Consider the following 25,984-nt stretch of genomic DNA (forward strand, 5'->3'; position numbering starts at 1 on the left):
GACCATGAGTGAAAAGATGTGTTGAGTCTGGCTGTGTGATCAACTGTTTATGAAATTATAGTCTCATCAGAGAACTCATTTCCTTGCTACTGATTGTGTTGCAGCTAGTCTTGAAGCTACAGAAGCCCCTGGAGAAGGGATCCTGAGGTTATATGATATTATAGTTGTTGTTAAACTTGATTGCCATTTCCAGAGCCAGTGAGGCAGCACCAGGAAACAGACAGTTAATTGATTTGCAGATTGAATAGATTATGGCTGTTTCATATGACCCTTACAGTCATAGCATGTGGCACAAAGTAGAGCATTAGTTTACACACACAGAATTAGATTAAATTTGCACTCTAAATTTGTTGGTATAGAGTTGGGATTTGAGATATCATCACAGTTTTAGAAGTGACTGTTTGATTTTTGTCTGCTGTGCCTAACAAGTGGAAAATGAAATTCAACATAGACATAGTAATGCATGTTGTAAGTAGTAAAAATGTATGGATGTGCACTTGCTTATGTATGCATGGGTTCAGGTTTTCCTATTTGAAAAGGATACTTATTGTGACTTGTAAATGTTAGTTTGGAGATTCAGGTCAAGAATACTATATGGCAGTCATGGCAGTAGGATTTAAAAATGTTAACAATATATTTAGGTATAGCTGTTGGGGTTGATGTTTCCTCTTGACAAATATCTTATTCTTGATGTTGCCACCAGTAGTTTTTCTGATAGTTTGACTATATTGATAATCAAAATTATAGTGATTTGTCACTCGTAATGTTGTCACTCATTTTCCATTACAGTAAAAGAATTGAAAATTGTAAGTTATTTGTGGTTTAGATAAGATCACAAATTATATTTACAGAAGGATTCAACCAATTATCACACAGTAGTATTGATATATTGTACATTATATATTACTTATGATACAAAAAACTGAAATTATATCAGGTCAGCACAGGATTACTGTTGTATGTCATCCCTGGGAAGGTCTGAGAGAAGGGTTATATATGCTCCAGGCGAGCAGCCTTTGAGAAGAGGAGCAGAATACCAGACATCCTCTGATACCCTGGTTGGGGTCAGTCAAGGACATCTGTTGGTTTGCAGCAGCTGGAGACATTCCTTTATTCTTGGTTGAAAAGATCTTGTGTCCAGCTTAGTTAAGTGTGATGAGCAAGGTGATTGTCATAACTCAATTCAGACTATTCTGTGCTGCTGAGCCCCTGGATGAACCTATAATTGGGGTGTGGAGCACATGTGCATTGATTATGAGAGCTGAGTGGTTACATTTTTTAACTAATATTTTGTAAGTTAGGACAATGTATATGATATTTGAATATACTTTACAGATTGTGAAACTGGGAATTGTTCATCATTCCTGTTGCAGTTTTCAAGATTTGTGTTAAAAGAGACTTCTTCCACCATCTTAAATATGGTTAGTAGATATGCGGATTGAATAGATTATTGTTGTCTCGACCCTTCCTTACAATCATAGCATATGACACATTCTTTCATAAACATGTTATTTGTTCACCATCTTTGCATTTTAAAGAAAGAATGAGTGTTTGAAATATTTTGTTGAAGAATCTGTATTTTTGCTGGACCCCTCCACAGTTATTAAAAACAATGAAAGGTGACTTTCTTGAGTGACCTTAGTGCTATACTGAAGGTTGGAACTAGAGAGGATTTTTAGACGAATGTTTTTTTTTTTTTTCTGTACTAATTTATAGAGATAATGCCTGAAACAAATAACAACCTCATTTGCTGACATGCAATCTCTGTTGTAAAATATACTGAAAGCAGAGCCTCCTATCTTTGAGCTAAGCCCCACACACACTGTTTTCTCCTGATCACTCTCTATGCTCAAGTTCATTATTTGCCAGCATATCACCACCTTTATACATCATTGCTTCACTTTGCTCTATCATTTTCACATCTCACACCCTAGGTTACTCTATAAATTACGTTGGTTGTTAGTTGTTGGCACCAGTGAAATATAGAACAATGATGACAAATCTATATGCAAAGGTCAGCCTAATTAATGGTTATCTTTGGTGACTAGGCAGCACAAGCTTGCTCAAGGGGTCAGCGCAGGATTACTGTTGTCTTGTCATCCCTGGGAAGGTCTGAGAGAAGGGACATGTATGCTCCAGGCGAGCAGCCTCTGAGAGGAGGGGCAGAATACCAGACATTCTCTGATACCCTGGTTGGGGGCAGTCAAGGACATCTGTTGGTTTGCAGCAGCTGGAGACATTCCCTTATCCTTGGTTGAAAAGATCTTGTGTCCAGCTTAGTTAAGTGTGATGAGCAAGGTGATTGTCATAACACAATTCAGACTATTCTGTGCTGCTGAGTCCCTGGATTAACCTATAATTGGGATGTGGACCACATGTGCATTGATTATGAGAGCTGAGTGGTTATATTTTTTAACAATTTTTTATGTTAGGACAATTTATATAATATTTGAATATACTTTACAGATTGTGAAACTGGGAATTGTTCATCATTTCTGTTGCAGTTTTCAAGATTTGTGTTAAAAGAGACTTCTCCCACCATCTTAGATATGGTTAGTTGATATGCAGCTTGAATAGATTATTGTTTCGACTCTTCCTTACAATCATAGCATATGACCTATATTCTTTCATAAACATGTTATTTGTTTACCATCTTTGCATTTTAAAGAAAGAATGAGTATTTGAAATTTTTTTTGAAGAATCTGTATTTTTACTGGACCCTTCCACATATATTAAAAACAATGAAAGGTGACTTTCTTGATGACCTTAGTGCTATACTGAAGGTTGGAACTAGAAAGGATATTTAGACTGGAATAAGTATTTTTCTGCTCTAATTTATAGTGAGATAATGGCTGAAACAAAGAACAACCTTATTTGCTGACATGCAATCTCTGTTGTAAAATATAATGAAAGCAGAGCCTCCTATCTTTGAGCCAAGCCCCGCACACCTTTGTTTTCCCCTGATCACTCTCTATGCTCAAGTTCATTCTTTGCCAGCATATCACCATCTTTATACATCATTGCTTCACTTTGCTCTTATCATTTTCTCATCTCACACCCTAGGTTACTCCATAGATTATGTTGGTTGTTAGTTATTGGCACCAGTGAAATAAAGAACAATGATGACAAAACTATATGCAAAGGTCAGCCTAATTAATGGTTATCTTTGGTGACTAGGCAGCACAAGCTTGCTCAAGGGGTCAGCGCAGGATTACTGTTGTCTGTTATCCCTGGGAAGGTCTGAGAGAAGGGACATGTATGCTCCAGGCGAGCAGCCTCTGAGAGGAGGGGCAGAATACCAGACATTCTCTGATACCCTGGTTGGGGGCAGTCAAGGACATCTGTTGGTTTGCAGCAGCTGGAGACATTCCCTTATCCTTGGTTGAAAAGATCTTGTGTTCAGCTTAGTTAAGTGTGATGAGCAAGGTGATTGTCATAACTCAATTCAGACTATTCTGTGCTGCTGAGTCCCTGGATTAACCTATAATTGGGGTGTGGACCACATGTGCATTGATTATGAGAGCTGAGTGGTTATATTTTTTAACAAAAATTATGTATGTTAGGATAATATATGTAATATCTGAACATACTTTACAGATTTTGAAACGGAATTGTTCATCATTTCTGTTGCAGTTTTCAAGATTTGTGTTAAAAGAGACTTCTCCCTCCATCATAGATATGGTTAGTTGATATGCAGTTTGAATAGATTATGGTTGTTTCATATGACCCTTCCTTACAGTCGTAGCATATGACCTATAGTCTTTCATAAACATGTTATTTTGTTTGCCTTCTTTGCATTTTAAAGAAAGAATGAGTGTTTGAAATATTTTGTTGAAGAATCTGTATTTTTACTGAACCCTTCCACATTTATTAAAAACAGTGAAAGGTGACTTTCTTGATGACCATAGTGCTATACTGAAGGTTGGAACTAGAAAGGATTTTTAGACTGTAATAAGTTTTTTCTGTAATTTATAGTGAGATAATGCCTGAAACAAAGAACAACCTCATTTGCTGACATGCAATCTCTGTTGTAGAATATACTGAAAGCAGAGCCTCCTATCTTTGAGCCAAGCCCCACACACCTTTGTTTTCCCCTGATCACTCTCTATGCTCAAGTTCATTCTTTGCCAGCATATCACCACCTTTATACATCATTGCTTCACTTTGCTCTTATTTTCTCATGTCACACCCTAGGTTACTCCATAGATTATGTTGGTTGTTAGTTATTGGCACCAGTGAAATAAAGAACAATGATGACAAAACTATATGCAAAGGTCAGCCTAATTAATGGTTATCTTTGGTGACTAGGCAGCACAAGCTTGCTCAAGGGGTCAGCGCAGGATTACTGTTGTCTGTTATCCCTGGGAAGGTCTGAGAGAAGGGACATGTATGCTCCAGGCGAGCAGCCTCTGAGAGGAGGGGCAGAATACCAGACATTCTCTGATACCCTGGTTGGGGGCAGTCAAGGACATCTGTTGGTTTGCAGCAGGTGGAGACATTCCCTTATCCTTGGTTGAAAAGATCTTGTGTTCAGCTTAGTTAAGTGTGATGAGCAAGGTGACTGTCATAACTCAATTCAGACTATTCTGTGCTGCTGAGTCCCTGGATGAACCTATAATTGGGGTGTGGACCTCATGTGCATTGATTATGAGAGCTGAGTGGTTATATTTTTTAACAAAAATTATGTATTTTAGGATAATATATGTAATATCTGAATATACTTTACAGATTGTGAAACTGGAAATTGTTCATCATGTCTGTTGCAGTTTTCAAGATTTGTGTTAAAAGAGACTTCTCCCACCATCTTAGATATGGTTAGTTGATATGCAGTTTGAATAGATTATGGTTGTTTTATATGACCCTTCATTACAGTCTTAGCATATGACCTATATTCTTTCATAAATATGTTATTTGTTTACCATCTTTGCATTTTAGAGAAAGAATGAGTATTTGAAATATTTTGTTGAAGAATCTGTATTTTTGCTGGACCCCTCCACATTTATTAAAAACAATGAAAGGTGACTTTCTTGATGACCTTAGTGCTATAATGAAGGTTGGAACTAGAAAGGAGTTTTAGACTGGAATAAGTTTTTTTTCTGTACTAATTTATAGTGAGATAATGGCTGAAACAAAGAACAACCTTATTTGCTGACATGCAATCTCTTTTTTAAAATATACTGAAAGCAGAGCCTCCTATCTTTGAGCCAAGCCCCACACACCTTTGTTTTCCCCTGATCACTCTCTATGCTCAAGTTCATTCTTTGCCAGCTTATCACCACCTTTATACATCATTGCTTCACTTTGCTCTTATTTTCTCATATCACACCCTAGGTTACTCCATAAATTATGTTGGTTGTTAGTTATTGGCACCAGTGAAAAAAAGAACAATGATGACAAAACTATATGCAAAGGTCAGCCTGATTAATGGTTATCTTTGGTGACTAGGCAGCACAAGCTTGCTCAAGGGGTCAGCGCAGGATTACTGTTGTCTGTTATCCCTGGGAAGGTCTGAGAGAAGGGACATATATGCTCCAGGCGAGCAGCTTCTGAGAGGAGGGGCAGAATACCAGACATTCTCTGATACCCTGGTTGGGGGCAGTCAAGGACATCTGTTGGTTTGCAGCAGCTGGAGACATTCCCTTATCCTTGGTTGAAAAGATCTTGTGTTCAGCTTAGTTAAGTGTGATGAGCAAGGTGACTGTCATAACTCAATTCAGACTATTCTGTGCTGCTGAGTCCCTGGATGAACCTATAATTGGGGTGTGGACCTCATGTGCATTGATTATGAGAGCTGAGTGGTTATATTTTTTAACAAAAATTATGTATTTTAGGATAATATATGTAATGTCTGAATATACTTTACAGATTGTGAAACTGGAAATTGTTCATCATGTCTGTTGCAGTTTTCAAGATTTGTGTTAAAAGAGACTTCTCCCACCATCTTAGATATGGTTAGTTGATATGCAGTTTGAATAGATTATGGTTGTTTTATATGACCCTTCCTTACAATCATAGCATATGACCTATATTCTTTCATAAACATGTTATTTGTTTACCATCTTTGCATTTTAAAGAAAGAATGAGTATTTGAAATATTTTGTTGAAGAATCTGTATTTTTGCTGGACCCCTCCACATTTATTAAAAACAATGAAAGGTGACTTTCTTGATGACCTTAGTGCTATACTGAAGGTTGGAACTAAAGGAGTTTTAGACTGAATAAGTTTTTTTTCTGTACTAATTTATAGTGAAATAATGCCTGAAACAAAGAACAACCTTATTTGCTGACATGCAATCTCTGTTGTAAAATATACTGAAAGCAGAGCCTCCTATCTTTGAGCCAAGCCCCACACACCTTTGTTTTCCCCTGATCACTCTCTATGCTCAAGTTCATTCTTTGCCAGCATATCACCACCTTTATACATCATTGCTTCACTTTGCTCTTATCATTTTCACATCTCACACCCTAGGTTACTCCATAAATTATGTTGGTTGTTAGTTATTGGCACCAGTGAAATAAAGAACGATGATGACAAAACTATATGCAAAGGTCAACCTAATTAATGGTTATCTTTGGTGACTAGGCAGCACAAGCTTGCTCAAGGGGTCAGCGCAGGATTACTGTTGTCTTGTCATCCCTGGGAAGGTCTGAGAGAAGGGACATATATGCTCCAGGCGAGCAGCCTTTGAGAGGAGGGGCAGAATACCAGACATCCTCTGGTACCCTGGTTGGGGGCAGTCAAGGACATCTGTTGGTTTGCAGCAGGTGGAGACATTCCCTTATCCTTTGGTTGAAAAGATCTTGTGTTCAGCTTAGTTAAGTGTTATGAGCAAGGTGATTGTCATAACTCAATTCAGACTATTCTGTGCTGCTGAGTCCCTGGATTAACCTATAATTGGGGTGTGGACCTCGTGTGCATTGATTATGAGAGCTGAGTGGTTATATTTCTTAACAAAAATTATGTATGTTAGGATAATACATGTAATATCTGAATATACTTTACAGATTGTGAAACTGGGAATTGTTCATCATTTCTGTTGCAGTTTTCAAGATTTGTGTTAAAAGAGACTTCTCCCACCATCTTAAATATGGTTAGTTGTTATGCAGTTTGAATAGATTATGGTTGTTTCATATGACCCTTCCTTACAATCATAGCATATGACACATATTCTTCCATAAACATGGTACTTGTTTACTATCTTTGCATATTAAAGAATGAGTGTTTGAAATACTTTTGCTGAAGAATATGTATTTTTGCTGGACCCCTCCACAGTTCCTAAAAACAGTGAAAAGTTACTTTCTGGATGACCTTAGTGCTATACTGAAGGTTGGAATTAGAAAGTTTTTTTTGAGTAGAATAAGTATTTTTTTCCATACTAATTTATTGTATCCTGCAAAGCAAGATAACACCAGGAACAAAGAACAGCCTCATTTGCTGACATCCACTTGCTGTTTTAAAATGCACTGAAAGCAGAGCCTTCGATCTGAAGCCAAGCTCCACACACTTTTTTGTGTTTTCCTCTGATCACTCTCAGTGCTCAAGTTCATCATTTTGACAGCATATCGCCCCCTTTATGCACCATTGCTTCACTTTGCTCTATCATACTCACACCTCACACCCTCCCTGATGTTCAGGCCCTGATAACTTTAATCTTTTTCACTCCATCCTTCCATCACGTAAATCTTTTCCTCATCCTTGCTCCCTTTAAGTCAGTCTTCACTCGCCCCCTCCATATGTCCACTCCATTTCTGCACATAATCAACTCTCTCATACTCCTGCTTTCACACACATTCCTTACATGATCAGCCTTCCTCGCCACTACATCCACTCTCATTCTTTTCCTCTTAAGGCTACACGTTTCGCCCCATAATACAGCACTTTTGGGACTACAAAGCTGACAGACATACCCATCTTTTGCCTTCCAGAGTGACCTCTTCACACAGTTATAAGTGCATCTAGGACCTTGGCCCCCTTTCTCACCCTATGGCCCACATCAGCTACCATAGTTTCATTTGCTGCCTTGTCCTTTCATAGGTATCTAAAACATCTTTCCCTAGGTTATTTTGGTTCAGTCTCACATGGACCGACATCTCTTTCCCCCGTCAAACCACATAACTTTTATTTACGTGTGAATGTAGTATTATGTAACTCCAGGACCCCTTATCTTGGAGTTCCTGCAGCTTTAAGGCTCCACTGCAATCATTATGTGGGAAAGATTGGACTACTTTGGAGTGAGTTATTTGATGTGATTGTATCCCAGTGATACAACTTTGCCAGAGGTGACTTTTCACTCATATTGTAACTTTAAGCATGTTGAGTCCACTCTGCCCTTACACAAAATATCCTAGATGGCTTCACTCAGGGGTAGCCCTGTCCTGCACAATACTGGTTCCAATAAACAAATTCTTTGACTTTCCCAGCACACACTCACACAAAAGATACTTTATAGCATCCTTCATAATTAAAAAAAGTGGATGGCCATTTTCATTGCTGGCTGCCACGCTGGAGTCACAAATATTGTCTTCACTTCTAAAACTCATAAACTCTCCTGTGGTGTTACTAAAGGAGCAGTTCTTTCTCCATCTCACTTTTCTTTCCTCCTATGTGATCTCCCATTATCCTCCAGTTAACCACAATGTGAAATTCCTCTCGTATGAAGTTGACCTCTTAATAACATTGCTGCACTCTGACACTGCAGTTGTAACAAGAAACACACAGCCCAAAATTAAGCAGTTGGAACAATTACCATCTCGGATCAGAATATCTGCATCTCCACAGAAATCCTTTAATCCATGGCTTACTTGTCACATTCTAGTCACTTTGAATGAATAATTACCCCCACTGATGAATGAAACATCCATTCTAGGCATCACATAAGATGCACTTGACTTTCACTATCCACATGAAAAAATCTATACAAAAGCACTCCATAAAGTACACCACAACTCCCATGTCTTCTACCCTCTTAAAAGCAAATATAACCTTTGCAAAGTATACAAGTAGATTAATTTGTTTCAGAAAGTAGTACTACGACTGAGAGGATCAGGGCATGGACAGAGTATCTTATTGGGGAAGAGCAGTGTGGTTCTAGAACTGGTTGAGGATGTGTGGGTTGGGTTTCTGCTTTAGAATTTGTTTGGGAAATGATTGGAACAAAAGGATTTGTATGTGGCATTTATGGCTCTGGAGAAAGCATATGACAGGGTGAATAGAGATGCTTTTCAGAAGGTATTAAGAATAAATGGCTTGTGAGGAAAGCTGCTAGAAGCAGATAAGTTTTCATTAAGGTTGCAAGACATGCATGATTAGGAAGAGAGGAGAGTGAGTGGTTCCAAGCAAAGTTTGGTCTGCAGCACAGGTGTGTAATAGGGTTGTGAAGGAGGTAAATGTAAGTCTTAGAGAGAGGGATGTAGGGTGTGTGGGAAGTTATTTATTTGCAGCACTGGTGGCAGGTAAGAAACTGCAAAAGCTAGTGACATAGTCTGGAAGAGTATGTGAAAAATGGAAGTTGAAAATATTGTGAATAAATCTAGATTATTTGGTTTAACTGATAAGAGGGACAGGTTTGTTAGGGTAACAGTATGTATGATTGGAGGAAATTTGGAGAAAGTGAAGTGTTAGGTACCTGGCAGTGGACATGGCAGCAATGGAATCATGGAAGTGGATGTGTCTCATAGGGTGTGTGTGATTTCGTTATTGGGAGGGCAAAAATGGGTATGTTTGAAGGTATAGTAGTCCTAACAGTGTTGTATGGATGTAAAGTCATGGCTATGAATGAAGATATGCAGAGGAGGGTGGGTGTGTTAAAAATTAGATGTTTGTGGACTGTATGTGGTGTGAGGTGGTTTGGTGAGTTAAGTGATAAAAGGGTAAGAGAGAGGTTTGATAATAATATGTGTGCTTAGAGAGCTGAAGAGGATTTGCTCAGTTGGTTTGGACGTTGGAAGATAATGACTGATGAGAGGTTGACAAAGAGGATATGTGTCAGAAGTGGAGGAGACAAGAAGGGGTATCCCAAATTGTTGATAGAAGGATAGAATGAATAAGATTTTGTAATTGAGACCTGAAGATGCATGAAGGTGAATGGCTGGCATGGGATAGAGTGAATTGAAACAGTGTGGTATACAGGGGTCGATGTGCTGTCAGTGGGCTGAATTAGGCCTTTTGAAGTGGCCAAGGGAAACCATGGGAAAGTCAGTGGGGCCAGGTTGTGGATTTCTGGCTGTGGTCTCGGTGCATTGCACATGACAGCTTGAGAATAGATACAAGTGAATGCGGCCTTTCTTCATCTGTTTTAGGTGCTACCTCTGTGATGTGGGAATTGGCATGCAATTATGAAGAAGAAAGAAAAAGAGTATAGGGAACAAGCACTGGCTGCTTAGCAACCACACGTGCACAACACTTAAAGAAACAGATCTCCCCAATACAATCCCAGCTCGTCAAGCTTGGTGCTCAGATCTTTGCAACAGCACTAGAACCTTCCTACTGTAACCACTCAATGATAAACCACCAATCTCCAAGTAGAAATAAAAAGATTACCACTGCTTCACACTTCAACAACCTTTACTTGCAGATTCCCCGAGCTCTAAGAGACTACACTTAAAACATACTGAAATGACTAGAGAAGCACTAAACAACCAATCATCCAAGTCTGTCTTGAATTTATATCAGGAGTAAGGTACATGTGTTAGCAGGTGTTGTGTAGCTGTAACTACAAGATTAGTTTGGTGCACATTATTTTAGGTGATGTGGTGACTCAGTTGCTCACGATGATTTGCAACTGATGTCATCGATCACTCCACCAAATCAAAGCTTTGGATTGCTTGCCACTGGACTACTGAGTTGATCAGAGTGTGCATGAGAGGTGAGGGTGGTGCTGGCTTGGACTGCATTGGGTTGATGTCACCTGGCCTTTGAATGTGCAACCTGAGCTTCTTGAACAATTGTTGTCTGTCACTTTTCTTAACCTTAAACAGTCTTTGGGTGTTGAACTATCAACAGCAGGAAAAGATGATAGTGACTGGTTCCAGGTGAAGGCAGGTGTGCATTAGGAGTGTGTGATGTAACCATTCATTTGTGATTTATTTATGGATGGCGTGATGAAGTTGAATGAAAGGGTCTTGGAGAGAACTCTGGGTGTGGAGTCTGTTGGGGTTGGGAGATGCCTGGGAAGTTGGTCACATTTTGTTTCCTGATGACAGCAACACTGGTAGCAGATTAGTTTGAAAATGAATTAGTTACTGGAGTGTGGGTGTGTGTGCTTGTGAAAGGGAAAAAGTTGCAAGTACATGTGAATAAAAGCTAAGTTATTAGGTTTAGCAATGAAGAAAGTTCATTTGGAGTAAGAGTTTGATTGGAGAGAACTTGGAGGAAGTGGAGTGTTTTAGATAATGGATTGGATATTGCAGCAAAGAGAACCATGAGAACTGAAGTAAGCCAGAGGATGTGTGAGGAGGGGGGCAAAGGCCCAGGGCATATTAAGGAATATGTTGGAAGAGATGTCACTGTTTTATAGGGCCAAGGTGGGTATGTTTGATAGTATACCATTCCCATCAATGCTGTATGGATGTGAGGTCTGGGCCTTGTAAAAAAAAAAATGTAGTGGAGGATGTATGTCAGAAATGAAATAGTTAAAATATTATTGATGTGAGGAGAGTTGATGGAAGAAATGATAGATTGAGAGATGTGGTGGTAAAAAGAGTGTATATGAGAAAGATGAAGAGGGCGTGCTGAAATGGGTTGGACTTGTGGAGAGCATAAGTAAGCAAAGGTTGACAGGAGAATATATGTTAGAAGTGGAGGAGGCAAGAAGATGAAGAAATTGGAGATTGGTTAGAGTGAATAAAGGTGTAAAAATCTAATTCACTCTAAATCTTCAATCTCCAGGGCTGAACATGTTGGAGAGAGTAAGCATGCAGGCAATAAGAGTAAATTGGAGTGATGTGGTGTATGGGGTTGATGTGCAGTCAGTGGGTAGAGCTACAGCATAGAGATTGGATGTGAGCGAGTGAGGCCATTTCTTTCTGATTGGAAGCATTTCTTGGTGCAGCCCATTTCTAAGAAAGGAGACCACTCCAGTTCCCCAATTTTCACCATTTCTTTCCTCTGTTATCTCAAAATCTGTAGAATTCTCCTAAACTTACACTTTAGTGTGGATTTTGCAGTGCTAAGTATCTCCTCTCTCATATGATTTTCGTGAAACTTTTGCCGTAGCCCTCGACATCTCCAAAGCATATGACAGTTTGTGGGCATAGGTCTCTGCAAAGCATATGACAGGTTGTGGGCACAAGTCTCTGCATTCTAAACTCCCTTCCTTTGGCTTCACCTCATCTCTGTTATCAAATGCATAGTTTTGGCTCAGGCTGTCATTAAGTGTAGTGACGTGGGTTTATGTGCAGAAGGTGTCTCGGTATCAGTAGTTGCTTCATGTGTTATGTTGAAACTGTATTTGTGTTGTAAGGTCGGGTGATGTCTCGAGTGTACACGGGAAAGTGTGTCTTGTGTTCATCTGGTTAGTGTGGCTTCTAATGTGTGTATGTTTGGTTGGTTGGAGTTTAATGAAGTTGGAAAGGCATTTGTTTAGTGCTTGACAGGTTATATTAGTGTGTATTTGTTAGGGGTTGGGTATATGCAAGTAGATATATTAATTTATTTTACTATACTTAAGCGCGTTTCCCGTGTCAACGAGGTAGTGCCAGGAAACAGACAAAGAATGACCCAAACACTCATATACACGTTTACATAAATGCAAATACTCACATTATTATTATATTATTTATTATACTTAGTCACTGTCTCCCGCATTAGCGAGGTAGCGCAAGGAAACAGATGAAAGAATGGCCCAACCCACCCACATACACATGTATATACATAAATGCCCACACACACACATATACATACACATATATATACACATGTACACATTCTTACTTGCTGCCATCATCCATTCCCATCGCTGCTGCACCACACACAAAATGGCAGAACCCTACCCCTGCTTGCGCATGAGGTAGTGCAGGGAAGAGACAACAAAGGCCACATTTGTTCTCACTCAGTCTCTAGCTGTCATGTGTTATGCACTGAAACCACAGCTCCCTTTCCTCATCCAGGCCCCACAAAACTTTCTATGGTTTACCCCAGATGCCTCACATGCCCTGGTTCAATCCATTGACAGCATGTCAACCCTGATATACCACATCGTTCCAATTCACTCTATTCCTTGCACACTTTTCACCCTCCTGTATGCTCAGGCCCCAATCACTCAAAACCTTTTTCACTCCATCCTTCCACCTCCAATTTGGTCTCCCACTTCTTGTTCCCCCCACCTCTGACACATATATCCTCTTTGTCAATCTTTCCTCACTCTTTCTCTCCTTGTGACTAAACCATTTCAATGCACCCTCCTCTAATCTCTCAACCACACATTTTTTATTACCACACATCTCTCGTACCCTTTCATTACTTACTCTATCAAACCACCTCCCCCCACATATTGTTCTCAAACATCTCATTTCCAACACATCCACCTTCCTCCGCACAACCGTATCTATAGCCCATGCCTTGCTCCCATATAACATTGTTGGAACCACTATTCCTTCAAACACACACGTACACATGTACACGTACATTTTTGCTCTTCGAGATAATGTCTTCTACACATTTTTCAACGCTCCCAGAACCTTTGCCCCTTCTCACACCCTGTGACTCACTTTCGCTTACCCCTTCCCACACCCTGTGACTCACTTCCGCTTCCATGGTTCCATCTGCTGCTAAATCAACTCCGAGATATCTAAAGCACTTCTCTTCTTCCAGTTTTTTGCTATTCAAACTTAACTCCCAAGTAACTTGTCCCTCAACCCTACTGAATCTAATAATCTTGCTCTTATTCACATTTGCTCTGCTTTCTTCTTTCACACACTTTACCAGACTCCAAGTCACCAACTTCTGCAGTTTCTCACCCGAATCAGCCACCAGCGCTGTATCATCAGTGAACAACAACTGACTCACTTCCAAAGCCCTTGCATCCACAATAGACTGCATACTTGCCCCTCTCCCCAAAACTCTTGCATTCACCTCCCAAACAGCCTCATCCATAAACAGATAAAACAACTATGGAGACATCATGTACCCCTGCCACAAATCAACATTCACTGGGAACCAATCACTTTCCTCTCTTCCTTCTAGTACACATGCCTTACATCCTTGATAAAAACTTTTCACTGCTTTTAGCAACTTACATACATTGAAAATCCTTACCATCCAGTCAAAAATAGACACCCTCTTTTTAATGAATTCTCCTGTAATACCATCCAAACCCGCTGCCTTGCCTGCTGTTATCTTCCGCAAAGCTATCACTACCTCTTCTGTTTACCAAATTATTCTCCCTGACCCTCTAACTTTGCACGCCACCCAAACCAAAACACCCTATATCTGCGACTCTCTCATTAAACACATTCAACAAACCTTCAAAGTACTCACTCCATCTCCTCACTTCTTCATTTCTTGTTATTACCTCCTAACTTAATCTCTTCACCAATGTTCCCATTTTTTCTCTTGTTTTATGCACTTTATTTACTTCCTTCCAAAACATCCTTTTAATCTCCCATAGATTTAATGATACTCTCTCACCCCAACTCTCATTTGCCTTCTTTTCACCTCTTGCACCTTTCTCTTGACCTCCTGCCGCTTTCTTTTATACATCTCCCAGTCATTTGCAGTACTTCCCTGTAAGTATCGTCCAAACGCCTCTCTCTTCCCTTTCACTAACACCCTTACTTCTTCATTCCACCACTCGCCACCCTTTCTAATCTACCCACCTTTCTCATGCCACATGCATCTTTTGCGTAAGCCATCACAGCTTCCCTAAATACATCCCATTCCTCCTCCACTCCCTTCATGTCATTTGCTTTCACCTTTTTGCCATTCTGCACTCAATCTCTCCTGGTACTTCCTCACCCAAGTACCCTTTCCATGCTCTCTTACTCTTACCACTCTCTTCACCCCAACATTCTCTCCTCTTTTCTGGATAACTCTACAAATCTTCAGCTTTGCCTCCACAAGATAGTGATCAGACATCCCTCCAGTTGCATCTCTCAGCACATAAGATACAAAAGTCTCTCTTGTACATGCCTATCATTTAACACATAATCCAATAACTCCCTTTGACCATGTCTTACACACACACACACACACACACACACACACACACACACACACACATATATATATATATATATATATATATATATATATATATATATATATATATATATATATATATATATATATTTTTTTTTTTTTTTTTTTTTTATACTTTGTCGCTGTCTCCTGCGTTTGCGAGGTAGCGCAAGGAAACAGACGAAAGAAATGGCCCAACCCCCCCCATACACATGTACATACACACGTCCACACACGCAAATATACATACCTACACAGCTTTCCATGGTTTACCCTGGACGCTTCACATGCCTTGATTCAATCCACTGACAGCACGTCAACCCCTGTATACCACATCGCTCCAATTCACTCTATTCCTTGCCCTCCTTTCACCCTCCTGCATGTTCAGGCCCGGATCACACAAAATCCTTTTCACTCCATCTTTCCACCTCCAATTTGGTCTCCCTCTTCTCCTCGTTCCCTCCACCTCCGACACATATATCCTCTTGGTCAATCTTTCCTCACTCATTCTCTCCATGTGCCCAAACCATTTCAAAACACCCTCTTCTGCTCTCTCAACCACGCTCTTTTTATTTCCACACATCTCTCTTACCCTTACGTTACTTACTCGATCAAACCACCTCACACCACACATTGTCCTCAAACATCTCATTTCCAGCACATCCATCCTCCTGCGCACAACTCTATCCATATCCCACGCCTCGCAACCATACAACATTGTTGGAACTACTATTCCTTCAAACATACCCATTTTTGCTTTCCGGGATAATGTTCTCGACTTCCACACATTTTTCAAGGCTCCCAAAATTTTCGCCCCCTCCCCCACCCTATGATCCACTTCCGCTTCCATGGTTCCATCCGCTGACAGATCCACTCCCAGATATCTAAAACACTTCACTTCCTCCAGTTTTTCTCCATTCAAACTCACCTCCCAATTGACTTGACCCTCAACCCTACTGTACCTAATAACCTTGCTCTTATTCACATTTACTCTTAACTTTCTTCTTCCACACACTTTACCAAACTCCGTCACCAGCTTCTGCAGTTTCTCACATGAATCCGCCACCAGCGGTGTATCATCAGCAAACAACAACTGACTCACTTCCCAAGCTCTCTCATCCCCAACAGACTTCATACTTGCCCCTCTTTCCAAGACTCTTGCATTTACCTCCCTAACAACCCCATCCATAAACAAATTAAACAACCATGGAGACATCACACACCCCTGCCGCAAACCTACATTCACTGAGAACCAATCACTTTCCTCTCTTCCTACACGTACACATGCCTTGCATCCTCGATAAAAATATATATATATATGGCATATGATAGAGTTGATAGAGATGCTCTGTGGAAGGTATTAAGAATATATGGTGTGGGAGGAAAGTTGTTAGAAGCAGTGAAAAGTTTTTATCGAGGATGTAAGGCATGTGTACGTGTAGGAAGAGAGGAAAGTGATTGGTTCTCAGTGAATGTAGGTTTGCGGCAGGGGTGTGTGATGTCTCCATGGTTGTTTAATTTGTTTATGGATGGGGTTGTTAGGGAGGTAAATGCAAGAGTTTTGGAGAGAGGGGCAAGTATGAAGTCTGTTGGGGATGAGAGAGCTTGGGAAGTGAGTCAGTTGTTGTTCGGTGATGATACAGCGCTGGTGGCTGATTCATGTGAGAAACTGCAGAAGCTGGTGACTGAGTTTGATAAAGTGTGTGAAAGAAGAAAGTTAAGAGTAAATGTGAATAAGAGCAAGGTTTTAAGGTACAGTAGGGTTGAGGGTCAAGTCAATTGGGAGGTAAGTTTGAATGGAGAAAAAACTGGAGGATGTAAAGTGTTTTAGATATATGAGAGTGGATCTGGCAGCGGATGGAACCATAGAAGCGGAAGTGGATCATAGGGTGGGGGAGGGGCGAAAATCCTGGGAGCCTTGAAGAATGTGTGGAAGTCGAGAAAGCAAAAATGGGTATGTTTGAAGGAATAGTGGTTCCAACAATGTTGTATGGTTGCGAGCGGTGGGCTATGGATAGAGTTGTGCGCAGGAGGGTGGATGTGCTGGAAATGAGATGTTTGAGGACAATGTGAGGTGTGAGTTGGTTGATCGAGTAAGTAACGTAAGGGTAAGAGAGATGTGTGGAAATAAAAAGAGGTGGTTGAGAGAGCAGAAGAGGGTGTTTTGAAAGGTTTGGGCGTATGGAGAGAATGAGTGAGGAAAGATTGACCAAGAGGATATATGAGACGGAGGTGGAGGGAACGAGGAGAAGTGGGAGACCAAATTGGAGGTGGAAAGATGGAGGGAAAAAGATTTTGTGTGATCGGGGCCTGAACATGCAGGAGGTGGAAAGGAGGGCAAGGAATAGAGTGAATTGGATTGATATGGTATACCGGGGGTTTGACGTGCTGTCAGTGGATTGAATCAGGGCATGTGAAGCGTCTGGGGTAAACCATGGAAAGCTGTGTTAGGTATGTATATTTGCGTGTTTGGACGTATGTACTATACATGTGTATGGGGGTGGTTGGCCATTTCTTTCGTTGTTTCCTTGCGCTATCTCCCAAACGCGGGAGACAGCGACAAAGCAAAAAAAAAAGAAAAAAAAATTGTAGGGAGGTAAATGCAAGAGTTTTGGAGAGAGGGGCAAGTATGAAGTCTGTTGGGGATGAGAGAGCTTGGAAGTGAGTCAGTTGTTGTTCGCTGATAACACAGCGCTGGTGGCTGATTCATGTGTGAAACTGCAGAAGCTGGTGACAGAGTTTGGTAAAGTGTGTGGAAGAAGAAAGTTAAGAGTAAATGTGAATAAGAGCAAGGTTATTAGGTACAGTAGTGTTGAGGGTCAAGTCAATTGGGAGGTGAGTTTGAATGGAGAAAAACTGGAGGAAGTGAAGTGTTTTAGATATCTGGGAGTGGATCTGGCAGCGGGAGACAGCGACAAAGTATTAAAAAAAAAAAAAAAAAAAAAAAATATATATATATATATATATATATATATATATATATATATATATATATATATATATATATATATATATATATATATATATATATATATATATATATATATATTTTTTTTGTCGCTGTCTCCCGTGTTTGCGAGGTAGCGCAAGGAAACAGACGAAAGAAATGGCCCAACCCACCCCCATACACATGTATATACATACGTCCACACACGCAAATATACATACCTACCAGCTTTCCATGGTTTACCCCAGACGCTTCACATGCCCTGATTCAATCCACTGACAGCACGTCAACCCCGGTATACCACATCAATCCAATTCACTCTATTCCTTGCCCTCCTTTCTCCCTCCTGCATGTTCAGGCCCCGATCACACAAAATCTTTTTCACTCCATCTTTCCACCTCCAATTTGGTCTCCCACTTCTCCTCGTTCCCTCCACCTCCGTCTCATATATCCTCTTGGTCAATCTTTCCTCACTCATTCTCTCCATACACCCAGACCATTTCAAAACACCCTCTTCTGCTCTCTCAACCACCCTCTTTTTATTTCCACTCATCTCTCTTACCCTTACGTTACTTACTCGATCAAACCACCTCACACCACACATTGTCCTCAAACATCTCATTTCCAGCACATCCATCCTCCTGCGCACAACTCTATCCATAGCCCATGCCTCGCAACCGTACAACATTGTTGGAACCACTATTCCTTCAAACATACCCATTTTTGCTTTCCGAGATAATGTTCTCGACTTCCACACATTCTTCAAGGCTCCCAGGATTTTCGCCCCCTCCCCCACCCTATGATCCACTTTCGCTTCCATGGTTCCATCCGCTGCCAGATCCACTCCCAGATATCTAAAACACTTTACTTCCTCCAGTTTTTCTCCATTCAAACTTATCTCCTAATCTCCTAATTGACTTGACCCTCAACCCTACTGTACCTAATAACCTTGCTCTTATTCACATTTACTCTTAACTTTCTTCTTTCACACACTTTACCAAACTCAGTCACCAGCTTCTGCAGTTTCTCACATGAATCAGCCACCAGCGCTGTATCATCAGCGAACAACAACTGACTCACTTCCCAAGCTCTCTCATCCCCAACAGACTTCATATTATATGGGAGGGTATTGATTGAGAGGGTGAAGGCATGTACAGAGCATCAGATTGGGGAAGAGCAGTGTGGTTTCAGAAGTGGTAGAGGATGTGTGGATCAGGTGTTTGCTTTGAAGAATGTATGTGAGAAATACTTAGAAAAGCAAATGGATTTGTGTGTAGCATTTATGGATCTGGAGAAGGCATATGATAGAGTTGATAGAGATGCTCTGTGGAAGGTATTAAGAATATATGGTGTGGGTGGCAAGTTGTTAGAAGTACTGAAAAGTTTTTATCGAGGATGTAAGGCATGCATACATGTAGGAAGAGAGGAGAGTGATTGGTTCTCAGTGAATTTAGGTTTGTGGCAGGGGTTTGTGATGTCTCCATGGTTGTTTAATTTGTTTATGGATGGGGTTGTTAGGGAGGTGAATGCAAGAGTTTTGCAAAGAGGGGCAAGAATGAAGTCTGTTGGGGATGAGAGAGCTTGGGAAGTGAGTCAGTTGTTGTTCGGTGATGATACAGCGCTGGTGGCTGATTCATGTGAGAAACTGCAGAAGCTGGTGACTGAGTTTGATAAAGTGTGTGAAAGAAGAAAGTTAAGAGTAAATGTGAATAAGAGCAAGGTTTTAAGGTACAGTAGGGTTGAGGGTCAAGTCAATTGGGAGGTAAGTTTGAATGGAGAAAAACTGGAGGATGTAAAGTGTTTTAGATATATGAGAGTGGATCTGGCAGCGGATGGAACCATAGAAGCGGAAGTGGATCATAGGGTGGGGGAGGGGGCGAAAATCCTGGGAGCCTTGAAGAATGTGTGGAAGTCGAGAAAGCAAAAATGGGTATGTTTGAAGGAATAGTGGTTCCAACAATGTTGTATGGTTGCGAGGCGTGGGCTATGGATAGAGTTGTGCGCAGGAGGGTGGATGTGCTGGAAATGAGATGTTTGAGGACAATGTGAGGTGTGAGGTGGTTTGATCGAGTAAGTAACGTAAGGGTAAGAGAGATGTGTGGAAATAAAAAGAGCGTGGTTGAGAGAGCAGAAGAGGGTGTTTTGAAATGGTTTGGGCGTATGGAGAGAATGAGTGAGGAAAGATTGACCAAGAGGATATATGAGACGGAGGTGGAGGGAACGAGGAGAAGTGGGAGACCAAATTGGAGGTGGAAAGATGGAGGGAAAAAGATTTTGTGTGATCGGGGCCTGAACATGCAGGAGGGTGAAAGGAGGGCAAGGAATAGAGTGAATTGGATTGATATGGTATACCGGGGTTGACGTGCTGTCAGTGGATTGAATCAGGGCATGTGAAGCGTCTGGGGTAAACCATGGAAAGCTGTGTAGGTATGTATATTTGCGTGTTTGGACGTATGTATATACATGTGTATGGGGGTGGGTTGGGCCATTTCTTTCGTTGTTTCCTTGCGCTATCTCCCAAACGCGGGAGACAGCGACAAAGCAAAAAAAAAAGAAAAAAAAATATTTATATATATAGAGCAAAAAAAAAAAAATTATATATGAATATGTAAATATATATATATAAATGTAGCATTTATGGATCTGGAGAAGGCATATGATAGAGTTGATAGAGATGCTCTGTGGAAGGTATTAAGAATATATGGTGTGGGAGGCAAGTTGTTAGAAGCAGTGAAAAGTCCTACACCAAGTTGTTAGAAGCAGTGAAAAGTTTTTATCGAGGATGTAAGGCATGTGTACGTGTAGGAAGAGAGGAAAGTGATTGGTTCTCAGTGAATGTAGGTTTGCGGCAGGGGTGTGTGATGTCTCCATGGTTGTTTAATTTATTTATGGATGGGGTTGTTAGGGAGGTAAATGCAAGAGTTTTGGAGAGAGGGGCAAGTATGAAGTCTGTTGGGGATGAGAGAGCTTGGGAAGTGAGTCAGTTGTTGTTCGCTGATGACACAGCGCTGGTGGCTGATTCATGTGTGAAACTGCAGAAGCTGGTGACAAGAGTTTGGTAAAGTGTGTGGAAGAAGAAAGTTAAGAGTAAATGTGAATAAGAGCAAGGTTATTAGGTACAGTAGTGTTGAGGGTCAAGTCAATTGGGAGGTGAGTTTGAATGGAGAAAAACTGGAGGAAGTGAAGTGTTTTAGATATCTGGGAGTGGATCTGGCAGCGGAAGACAGCGACAAAGTATTAAAAAAAAAAAAAAAAAAAAAAAAAAAATATATATATATATATATATATATATATATATATATATATATATTTTTTTTTTTTTTGTCGCTGTCTCCCGTGTTTGCGAGGTAGGAGGTAGCGCAAGGAAACAGACGAAAGAAATGGCCCAACCCACCCCCATACACATGTATATACATACGTCCACACACGCAAATATACATACCTACCAGCTTTCCATGGTTTACCCCAGACGCTTCACATGCCCTGATTCAATCCACTGACAGCACGTCAACCCCGGTATACCACATCAATCCAATTCACTCTATTCCTTGCCCTCCTTTCTCCCTCCTGCATGTTCAGGCCCCGATCACACAAAATCTTTTTCACTCCATCTTTCCACCTCCAATTTGGTCTCCCACTTCTCCTCGTTCCCTCCACCTCCGTCTCATATATCCTCTTGGTCAATCTTTCCTCACTCATTCTCTCCATACGCCCAGACCATTTCAAAACACCCTCTTCTGCTCTCTCAACCACCCTCTTTTTATTTCCACTCATCTCTCTTACCCTTACGTTACTTACTCGATCAAACCACCTCACACCACACATTGTCCTCAAACATCTCATTTCCAGCACATCCATCCTCCTGCGCACAACTCTATCCATAGCCCATGCCTCGCAACCGTACAACATTGTTGGAACCACTATTCCTTCAAACATACCCATTTTTGCTTTCCGAGATAATGTTCTCGACTTCCACACATTCTTCAAGGCTCCCAGGATTTTCGCCCCCTCCCCCACCCTATGATCCACTTTCGCTTCCATGGTTCCATCCGCTGCCAGATCCACTCCCAGATATCTAAAACACTTTACTTCCTCCAGTTTTTCTCCATTCAAACTTATCTCCTAATCTCCTAATTGACTTGACCCTCAACCCTACTGTACCTAATAACCTTGCTCTTATTCACATTTACTCTTAACTTTCTTCTTTCACACACTTTACCAAACTCAGTCACCAGCTTCTGCAGTTTCTCACATGAATCAGCCACCAGCGCTGTATCATCAGCGAACAACAACTGACTCACTTCCCAAGCTCTCTCATCCCCAACAGACTTCATATTATATGGGAGGGTATTGATTGAGAGGGTGAAGGCATGTACAGAGCATCAGATTGGGGAAGAGCAGTGTGGTTTCAGAAGTGGTAGAGGATGTGTGGATCAGGTGTTTGCTTTGAAGAATGTATGTGAGAAATACTTAGAAAAGCAAATGGATTTGTGTGTAGCATTTATGGATCTGGAGAAGGCATATGATAGAGTTGATAGAGATGCTCTGTGGAAGGTATTAAGAATATATGGTGTGGGTGGCAAGTTGTTAGAAGTACTGAAAAGTTTTTATCGAGGATGTAAGGCATGCGTACATGTAGGAAGAGAGGAGAGTGATTGGTTCTCAGTGAATTTAGGTTTGTGGCAGGGGTTTGTGATGTCTCCATGTTTGTTTGATTTGTTTATGGATGGGGTTGTTAGGGAGGTGAATGCAAGAGTTTTGCAAAGAGGGGCAAGAATGAAGTCTGTTGGGGATGAGAGAGCTTGGGAAGTGAGTCAGTTGTTGTTCGGTGATGATACAGCGCTGGTGGCTGATTCATGTGAGAAACTGCAGAAGCTGGTGACTGAGTTTGATAAAGTGTGTGAAAGAAGAAAGTTAAGAGTAAATGTGAATAAGAGCAAGGTTTTAAGGTACAGTAGGGTTGAGGGTCAAGTCAATTGGGAGGTAAGTTTGAATGGAGAAAAACTGGAGGATGTAAAGTGTTTTAGATATATGAGAGTGGATCTGGCAGCGGATGGAACCGTAGAAGCGGAAGTGGATCATAGGGTGGGGGAGGGGGCGAAAATCCTGGGAGCCTTGAAGAATGTGTGGAAGTCGAGAAAGCAAAAATGGGTATGTTTGAAGGAATAGTGGTTCCAACAATGTTGTATGGTTGCGAGGCGTGGGCTATGGATAGAGTTGTGCGCAGGAGGGTGGATGTGCTGGAAATGAGATGTTTGAGGACAATGTGAGGTGTGAGGTGGTTTGATCGAGTAAGTAATGTAAGGGTAAGAGAGATGTGTGGAAATAAAAAGAGCGTGGTTGAGAGAGCAGAAGAGGGTGTTTTGAAATGGTTTGGGCGTATGGAGAGAATGAGTGAGGAAAGATTGACCAAGAGGATATATGAGACGGAGGTGGAGGGAACGAGGAGAAGTGGGAGACCAAATTGGAGGTGGAAAGATGGAGGGAAAAAGATTTTGTGTGATCGGGGCCTGAACATGCAGGAGGGTGAAAGGAGGGCAAGGAATAGAGTGAATTGGATTGATATGGTATACCGGGGTTGACGTGCTGTCAGTGGATTGAATCAGGGCATGTGAAGCGTCTGGGGTAAACCATGGAAAGCTGTGTAGGTATGTATATTTGCGTGTTTGGACGTATGTATATACATGTGTATGGGGGTGGGTTGGGCCATTTCTTTCGTCTGTTTCCTTGCGCTATCTCCCAAACGCGGGAGACAGCGACAAAGCAAAAAAAAAAAGAAAAAAAAATATTTATATATATAGAGCAAAAAAAAAAAAAAATTATATATGAATATGTAAATATATATATATAAATGTAGCATTTATGGATCTGGAGAAGGCATATGATAGAGTTGATAGAGATGCTCTGTGGAAGGTATTAAGAATATATGGTGTGGGAGGCAAGTTGTTAGAAGCAGTGAAAAGTCCTACACCAAGTTGTTAGAAGCAGTGAAAAGTTTTTATCGAGGATGTAAGGCATGTGTACGTGTAGGAAGAGAGGAAAGTGATTGGTTCTCAGTGAATGTAGGTTTGTGGCAGGGGTGTGTGATGTCTCCATGGTTGTTCAATTTGTTTATGGATGGGGTTGGTAGGGAGGTGAATGCAAGAGTTTTGGAAAGAGGGGCAAGTATGAAGTCTGTTGGGGATGAGAGAGCTTGGGAAGTGAGTCAGTTGTTGTTCGGTGATGATACAGCGCTGGTGGCTGATTCACGTGAGAAACTGCAGAAGCTGGTGACTGAGTTTGGTTAAGTGTGTGAAAGAAGAAAGTTAAGAGTAAATGTGAATAAGAGCAAGGTTATTAGGTACAGTAGGGTTGAGGGTCAAGTCAATTGGGAGATAAGTTTGAATGGAGAAAAACTGGAGGAAGTAGTGTTTTAGATGTCTGGGAGTGGATCTGGCAGCGGATGGAACCATGGAAGCGGAAGTGAATCATAGGGTGGGGGAGGGGGTGAAAATCCTGGGAGCCATGAAGAATGTGTGGAAGTTGAGAACATTATCTCGGAAAGCAAAAATGGGTATGTTTGAAGGAATAGTGGTTCCAACAATGTTGTATGGTTGCGAGGCGTGGGCTATGGATAGAGTTGTGCACAGGAGGGTGGATGTGCTGGAAATGAGATGTTTGAGGACAATATGTGGTGTGAGGTGGTTTGATTGAGTAAGTAATGTAAGGGTAAGAGAGGTGTGTGGACATAAGAAGAGTGTGGTTGAGAGAGCAGAAGAGGGTGTTTTGAAATGGTTTGGGCACATGGAGAGAATGAGTGAGGAAAGATTGACCAAGATGATATATGTGTCGGAGGTGGAGGGAACGAGGAGAAGAGGGAGACCAAATTGGAGGTGGAAAGATGGAGTGAAAAAGATTTTGTGTGATCGGGGCCTGAACATGCAGGAGGGTGAAAGGCGGGCAAGGAATAGAGTGAATTGGATCGATGTGGTATACTGGGGTCGACATGATGTCAGTGGTTTGAATCAAGGCATGTGAAGCGTCTGGGGTAAACCATGGAAAGTTGTGTGGGGCCTGGATGTGGAAAGGGAGCTGTGGTTTTGGGCATTATTGCATGACAGCTAGAGACTGAGTGTGAACGAATGGGGCCATTGTTGTCTTTTCCTAGCGCTGCCTTGCACACATGAGGGGGAAGGGGGATGTTATTCCATGTGTGGCGAGGTGGCGATGGGAATGAATAAAGGCAGACAGTGTGAATTGTGTGCACGGGTATATATGTATGTGTCTGTGTGTTTATATATATGTGTACATTGAGATGTATGGGTATGTATATTTGCTTGTGTGGATGTGTATGTACATATATGTGTGTGGGGATGGGTTGGGCCATTTCTTTCATCTGTTTCCTTGCGCTGCCTTGCAAATGCGGGAGACAGCGACAAAGCAAAATGAAAATAAAATAAAATATATTTTTGCCATACTATTTGCCTTTGCTCACATCAGCGAGGTAGCGCTAAGAACAGAGGACTGGGCTTTTGAGGGAATATCCTTGCCTGGCCCCTTCTCTGTTCCTTCTTTTGGGGAAAAAAAAGAACCACATTCCCAGTCACTAGTCCTTTTTCTGTGTAAAAATCCACAAGCTCATCACCATTTCTATTTACAACACTAAACACCCCATGTACATTGCGATTGTACCCTCAACTGTCACATTACTTGCCTTCCCATCATATTACCCATCATTATAACCTGGTCTCATGCATCAAAGCTGCTAACGCTCACTGCGAAGACACTTCACTCACATGATCTTCACATGACCAGGTGCATGGCATTAATGATCACCTGTCCCTTTCCATCTGCTTTCAGTTTTACCCACATCAATATAGAATT

At 41.2% G+C, this 25,984-nt stretch overlaps 1 protein-coding gene across 20 annotated transcripts in view; it reads left to right on the top strand.

The window, feature by feature from the left end:
• Positions 1–25,984, top strand: part of LOC139750924 (uncharacterized) — a 109,954-nt gene that overhangs the window by 70,642 nt on the left and 13,328 nt on the right. For 17 of the 20 annotated variants that reach the window (XM_071665832.1, XM_071665818.1, XM_071665817.1 and 14 more), the window contains 6 exons: positions 1,336–1,421; positions 2,467–2,552; positions 3,598–3,681; positions 4,729–4,814; positions 5,866–5,951; positions 7,005–7,090. In XM_071665832.1, the coding sequence (XP_071521933.1) occupies positions 1,336–1,392 (57 nt within the window). In that variant the 3' untranslated portion in view covers positions 1,393–1,421; positions 2,467–2,552; positions 3,598–3,681; ... (1 more) ...; positions 5,866–5,951; positions 7,005–7,090. The remainder of the gene's footprint in view (positions 1–1,335; positions 1,422–2,466; positions 2,553–3,597; positions 3,682–4,728; positions 4,815–5,865; positions 5,952–7,004; positions 7,091–25,984) is intronic. The other 3 variants (XM_071665821.1, XM_071665829.1, XM_071665830.1) reach the window with 2 other exon arrangements.

The sequence above is a fragment of the Panulirus ornatus genome, chromosome 10, assembly GCF_036320965.1.
Source record: "Panulirus ornatus isolate Po-2019 chromosome 10, ASM3632096v1, whole genome shotgun sequence".
Taxonomy (NCBI): Eukaryota; Metazoa; Arthropoda; class Malacostraca; order Decapoda; family Palinuridae; genus Panulirus; species Panulirus ornatus.